The sequence below is a fragment of the Rhea americana genome, unplaced genomic scaffold (assembly GCF_003343005.1).
Source record: "Rhea americana isolate MKP2758 unplaced genomic scaffold, rheAme1 scaffold_102, whole genome shotgun sequence".
Classification (NCBI taxonomy): Eukaryota; Metazoa; Chordata; class Aves; order Rheiformes; family Rheidae; genus Rhea; species Rhea americana.
This window is the reverse complement of record NW_028185062.1, coordinates 1,652,596-1,659,402: the sequence shown is the minus strand read 5'-3', so window position 1 is coordinate 1,659,402 and position 6,807 is coordinate 1,652,596. Positions and strand designations below refer to the sequence as shown.

General features: G+C 50.2%; 1 protein-coding gene across 1 annotated transcript in view; it reads left to right on the top strand.

The window, feature by feature from the left end:
- The first annotated feature begins 6,733 nt into the window (after positions 1–6,733).
- MAPK8IP1 (mitogen-activated protein kinase 8 interacting protein 1) overlaps positions 6,734–6,807 on the top strand; it is a 26,788-nt gene continuing 26,714 nt past the window's right edge. Inside the window, exon 1 of the mRNA XM_085306434.1 lies at positions 6,734–6,801. Coding sequence (XP_085162560.1) covers positions 6,761–6,801 — 41 coding nt within the window. The 5' untranslated portion in view covers positions 6,734–6,760. The remainder of the gene's footprint in view (positions 6,802–6,807) is intronic.

The following is a 6,807-nucleotide window of genomic DNA, read 5'->3' as shown; positions in this document are numbered from 1 at the left end:
CAGTGTCTGGTGTGTAGCCTGTGGAGTGCCTAATACTGCTGGAGGATGAGTTACACAGCAGCTTCTTGAAGTGAGTCTTCCTTGGCTCTGTCCATTGTCTGTTCTGTGTGGATGTTTACTCCCTCCTGTATTAGCATCTGTGTGTTGAGTTTGTAAACAGTATAATCCCAAAATCTCATCCTCTGTGCACCGCTCCTTCCTGTTCATGCTCACATCCATGCTTTATAGTGTAGAAGGACAGCTGTGTAGCTTTTCAAGCTCTTAACCGTATATTCCTTGGCCTTGTCCTGCTACAGGATGTCATTTCAGCACAGTGCTGGCAGAGTGACTGTACTCACCTTCCAATCTGGGAGGGCAATGGAGAGCAGTCCTGTAAAAGAGCCTCTGTTTCAGCACTATTTCAAGTAGTTAATCCCATGCAATGGACTGCTGTTGGCAGTTTTTATTTGCTATCCAAAATTCTTCATCCCCATCTGGCACAGATAGAGTGTGGCTATGTGTAAGCTTTCTCAGCTAATGGTTTGAGGAGCACAGGATTTGTCTCTCATTCTGATTGGGATAGCTGAATTCAGTTTTGGAGCCCATCTTTGAACCCAGAACACTGGGGTTACAAACAGGAAACCAACTCAAATATATCTGAGAGGCTTATAAAGGGGTGGAGGAAGTGGAGGAGTTGAACTGTGTCCAAGAATTAATTTATTAAATAGCTGAACAACCTTTCCTTCCCGCTAATCTCCCTAGGGCATTGGCCCTAGATTCCCTTTCCTAGGGAAATCCATTGACCAGAGTGTCTGAGTAAACAAGAGTCACTTTTCCTGACTTCACTTTTCTTCTAAGCTGTTATTCATAGAGTCTCCCTGGTGAATAATGCAGTAATCAGCATCGCTTGGGTTTTGTCTCCTTCAGACTGAATCTGGACCTTACTCCCACTGTCTGAGGACAGAAAGGTATAAGGGAAAGGAGAGACCCCCCTGTCTTCTGCTGCAGAGGGAAGACATGCACTTTGTACTCTTAGATTACAGAAACTTGACTTCTGACATTTGGAAAGTTTCATGCTTAGGCAATGGTCTGTAAATATGACATTAGTTTTTATATATATATATATAAATGTCTTTAACCCTTTCTGCTGTGGTCCAATTTGCTTTATTTGTAAGTAGTGTGTTAGAGCTGAATCCATCAGGGTGAAGGGCCAAGGGGAAAGGAAACAGAAGTGATCTCCTAGAAGGCTTGGTGGGAAAGGGGGAATCCCATTTGCAAGTTTTCTCTCAGCTCCTGTAGTGTGGATGGTAGCTGGAACAGCCACAGTTCAKGTGGTAGAGCTGAAAAGGGCACACAGAAACACACAAAGAACAATTCAAGATGTGGAGTAATTTCCATACAGAAACTTATTAGTAGGTTGGGATTAATCCATTCTGTTATCTTTTCCCCTTTGAAATGATAAAGATGTGTGACACTGAGTGACAAAGAAGTGGAATGGGGAATGATTATTCACTGTTCTCTGTAGTGTTTAGGTTTGGGGGTATTAATTTAAACTACCAGATGGCAGGCTCAAAACAGATGAGTATAGCATGTCTGCAGTTTCCTCAACAAGGAGTTTTTTTGTGGCAGGCTCTCAATATGTTGTGGGTACAAACAGTTTTCCTGGATTCAAAAGGCCTGACAAGTTCATGGGGAAAGAAAAAACCATTAGTAGTTGTTAGCAAAAATATTATCTTTGTTTCAGGAAGGAGCAGAGGATTGCTGGAGGCTGAGATATACAAAGGGTGCATCATCAAATGCATGCCCCTTAGGTTTATGATGTTTTCTGAGATAACAGTTATTCTCTGTGGCTAAGGGATATGGGACTGGAAGGTTATCTGGTCTGTACTGGTACAGGCATCTCCAAAGAGTGCATACAAGGGTGAGGAGAAAACTCTTGAGTGGGAGGAGAAAACAGCTTATTTTTGATGCTGAAAGGGTAGTGGCTTTTAGGACTCCCYCGCAGAGGATGTTCCATGGAGACCCAAGACTCCTCCTCACTGAGAGGGTCAGCACTGGAGCAGAGAAGTGTGACAGAGCTGTGAACATTGATATAAATGAGTCTTCTGTTTTCTCTTGCGACTCTTCAACTAAGCCCTGAACTGATACTAAATACACCMTGTCAAGCAGCCTAGGAACTACCTAGGACACAGTTGAAGTGATTGTCTGTTTTTTGCATTATGCTGTTCTCCTCAGTGCTCTTTTGTAGACCTGGTTACTGAAACTTTTTATCTTTGGAGAATGACATGAGGTAGGTTATTTTTCACAGAATCACAGAATGATTGAGGTTGGAAGGGACCTCTGGAGATCATCTAGTCCAACCGCCCKGCTCAAGCAGGGTYACCTASAGCATGTTAGACAGGCTTGCATCCAGGCGGGCCTTGAAGATCTCCAGAGAAGGAGACTCCACAGCCTCTCTGGGCAACCTGGTCCAGTGCTCCGTCACTCTCACAGGGAAGAAATTCCCCCTCACGGTCAGRCGGAACTTCCTGTGCTTCAATTTCTGCCCMTTGCCTCTTSTCCTGTCACATGGGACARCTGAAAAGAGTTTGTCCCCGTGCCCTTGACACCCTCCCTTCAGGTACTTATACACATGGATAAGATTCCCCCCCCCCAGTCTTCTCTTCCCCACGCTGAAGAGGCCCAGCTCTCGCAGCCGTTCCTCACAGGGCAGGTGCTCCAGCCCTCTGGCCATCTTTGTAGTCCTACGCTGGACTCTCTCCAGTAGCTCCATGTCTCTCTTGGACTGGGGAGCCCAGAACTAGACACAGTACTCRAGAYGAGGCCTCCCCAGGGCTGAGTAGAGGGGCAGGATCACCTCCCTCGACCTGAAATGCAAGTGGCTGCACAGTTCYTCTTTCAGATTTGGCARTGGGGCTGATCTAGAACAGAAGTGCTAGACCCCCAGTCCTTAGCAATGTTCAGCTAGTACCAGTCTGAACACCAGCTATGCAATTATTACAAACAATCTAGACAATGACAAGATGCAATTCTAAAACATTTTTGCATCTATAAGCATTTAAAATTCAGAGGCTAATTGGTTGGGAATGTTTGAGAGTGAAAAGACTTTTTGAAGATGCAGATTAGGTTGTTTCAAAGAGGCATTGGTGATGAAAGGACRAGACTTGTCTATGAGGAGTGCAATGCATACAAAACACCAGTTAACTAAGTGGGGCTATGGGCAAGGTTTATGCTAGTGCTGAATTGTTCTCCACTGTCTCCAGCAAGGGCCTCATAGGTTTGAGGAAATGTATTTCAATCTTAAAGTGTCACGTAAATGACAAAACCATTTTGAAAGCTCTGCAGCCTGTGCCTTGGAAGATAAAAGAGCCAATACGACAAACTCAGTACAAAACCTGCTYGAGGGCTGGTAACATAACTTGGACTTGCAGAGGTCAGTTCAGAGACTGTGGCTTGGATGTCTAGTAGAGGGTGTGTGCATGCTCCAAGTGTTGGTGGTTGTGGAAATTCTCTTCCCTTGTCTCTCTTCCCTACAAAGAAATAGCTGGGAGTATGTACACATGTGCCACACGCTCCTCTCTGGGGCAGGGGGGGATCTGGAGCACTGAGAAGGATGACTAAAGGAAAGAGCAGGCTGCTAATTTGGTACAATAACTACATGAAGGGACAGAGGGAATACCTTRTATTAGACCAGGTGTTTTATCTAAGGGAGAGAAGCAGACAACCCTCTCAGCACATAACTGTTTCTCAGGCAAGAGAACAAGTGTTCTGAACTGAACCTGGTGGTTAATCAGACAGTTTGGAACAAAAGACATTAGATTCTTTGTGGGCAAACAGAGGCGTAGGCTAGGGCAGAAGTATAGATCCTCTAATTTGCAGGACATGTACACACATGTATTGCTGGGAGCATGGAGAGGTTATGCAGGGTCTACAAAAAATCAGGATAACTAAAACGCCTATTTCGATCAAGTCTCCAATTCTGCACGTTGCAGGTCTATCAAACTGTTTTACTTGGTGTCCAAGTGTTAGGTGTGACCTAACAGTCTTCCTTGGGGGACAGTTCTTGGGGGGGGGTTGTTTAGGCTTTTATTTTACTCCACTTATAGTGAACCTACACTGAGCTCATTCTCACATTCCCACGCCTTGGCCAGCCAGTGCATTCCCACTGCAGATAAAGCAGCCTGCCTGGCTCCTCCGGGCAGCTGGGTGGGGTTTCCCCGGTGCAGAGGATCTGCTGACAGCTAACAGGTCACAACATCAGCAGCATCCAGAGAASTGAGGTTGGGTACTGACAGGCATTAGAGGGGCATCCAAGGCCAAAGCAAAAGGTTATTAATAACTTTGCTATTCCAGATCATACCCAGCTGCAAACATGCTGCATGCTTTTCCACAGCAGTATAGGCCGCAGTGGAAAAATCAGGGCTGGGCACAGCTGTCTGACCTCAGGGCCCAGGGATTCCTTAAGGAGGATTGTTGCAATCCGTTTCCTGTCCTGGGGCCTTCAATAAGGCATGTAGCTTTGGCCCAGAGGCCCTGCAGCCCTCTTCCTCTGCTGACAGCTGAAGCAGAAACTGCAGTCATGGTCCTTTATTGAGAGCATGATGCACTGAGGCACAGTCATCCCTGGGAGAAGATAATCCCCCCCAAAGGAGAGTTACTGGGAGAGTGGACCACTTTACCACAGCAAGAGACTTTCTACTGGGAGAGGGCTTGTCCTGAGGTGAGGGTGGTGCTGCTGAGCATGTAGCTGGGAATAAGCACCCTCTGAAGCCCCTGCCTTGATTGCCAGGGGTGCACAGAGCTGTAAGGCAGGGTCGCTTGCTCTCTCCTCCAGCTACTGTGGCAGGCCTGAGGAGCTGATACTCTGCAGGTCCAGCTAAAGAAGTAGGGCTGTAGCGCTCTTCAGATGTCCCACCAGCCGGACCAACTAGTGACAAGCCACTAGAGGTCCTGCGTAGCTTGGAAGCTAGATGTAGTCTCTGCTGTKCTGCTATCCCTGCTAGTCTGGAAGGAAGCTTTGCTTCCCAGCACATGCATCTTGCTGCCACCACAGGCAGTGGGCTCTACTCTGCACTATGAGGAGATGGAYGTGAACAGCACTGGTGCAGCTAGGAGGGCTAAAATGGGTCTACTGCTAGCCTGGCCTCAGGCCTGGACTGAGTCGAGGGCTCAGTGTGCTTCCCAAAGAGAAGTGAGATGCATTTGTGATGATCTGCTTGCAGGAGGAGGAGAAAGCAACCTTACTCACTCCCCAAGACAGAAGGCCAACCCCACAGCCACGCTGCAGATGAATGGGACCTGGGGCTTGTATGGTAAAATGGAGCAGTGTCAAAGGTAATAGGTCCTGGATGTAAGACAGCTTGATCTATGCATCCACACTGTGAAGGGTACAAGTAGCAACCCTCTGGAGGCTGCCCCRAGGGTGCCTGTGACTGCTGAGCTCGTGGTTACGTGCCTGACTCCATGCTGGCCCCGGAATAACATCTCTTGAGTTTGGCAGAAGATCAAGACTCCCAAGTGAGAGCAGGGCTCTGTGCCTTGGAGGGCTCCGTTTGCTCTTCTCTGGAGGAGCAGCTGATATCCTGGGTCTTTGCCAAGAAATTAATACTGTTGTCTCAAAGACAGTTAGCTCTGTGGCTTGAGAAACAGTGATGGGATCTGCTCTGTCATTAAAATTCGAACTGCTGAAGCAACACAGCCCACCCCTCCGCCGCACGGGCATGTGCGTATGGTAACTGGGAACGCAGTGGGCATGAAGGGAATATTAAAAGTTCACCTCTTCGTTTGTAATAGCAGCCTTGGGGTCTAAAAACACTGGTGTCCACTTCTGTATGCAGTACAGTTTACACAGTTTTATGCTACAGTCTGCAAAGCAGGGGATGGAAAGACGTGAAAGAAACCTGCTGCTCAGGCTGCTGAAGAAAAGTAGCAAGGGTAACACTCCGCCAAGATGAGACAGGTTTGGCTCCCCTGAGCCGCAGCTGGATGCAAGCATAGGTCTCTGCTCTGCGGAGACAGCTGGGCCCTTGAGAGGCATTTTTTCCCTTGCGCRTGTGGAATGTGTGAAATCTGCCTTTTAAGCCCCCCCCCTTGCAGGGCTTACACCCCTCAGAGGCTTCAGGAGGACGGGGAGGGGATAGCAGACGGGGTTCGCGGTGGGGTGACCTGTTGTCAGCCACGCAGGAGGTGCAAACCTGTGCTGAAGGTGGCAAAGCACAGCCTGATTTTAGCGGTCTGCTACTCACCTGGTCTGCAGGCGTGCTCCTGCCACGGAGGAGAGGGGAGGCTGGCGCGCCCTGCGGGGGCCCTAATTTGAGAGAAGGGCCTGTGCGACAACCTGGCACCAGGCTGCACCCTGCTTGAGGTACTGCCACCCCCAGGGCAGGCCCTGGGGTAGATGTGGGTGGCWGGACTGCCCTAGCCTTTGCAAGCGGCCCTGCGTGTGGGGCCAGCCAGGGCCGAGGCATCCGTGGGGCCTGTCCTCCCCCCGCTCTCGTCCCCGCCCCCCGGCCGCCCCACTGCGCCGGGCCCCGGGGCACCACCCGGGGCGCTGTGCCCAGCTGTGGGCACATCTGCCCCGCAGGCAGGGCCGGCCTTTCCCGCGGCGCCGCCTCCAGCTGCGGCACATCTGTCCTGCGGCTGCCGCCGGGGGCCGCGGGCAGCAGCCCCCTGCGCGCCCCCCCCCGTCGGCAGGTGCGTCCCTCCCCCCAGCAGCCCCCTCCCCTCCTCCCTCCCTCCCTCCCTCCCTGCCTGCCTCCGCCTGCATGGAGACAGCCACAGAATGGCGGAGCGAGAGAAAGGAGCCGCATCCCCGCCCGCCTCCTCCCC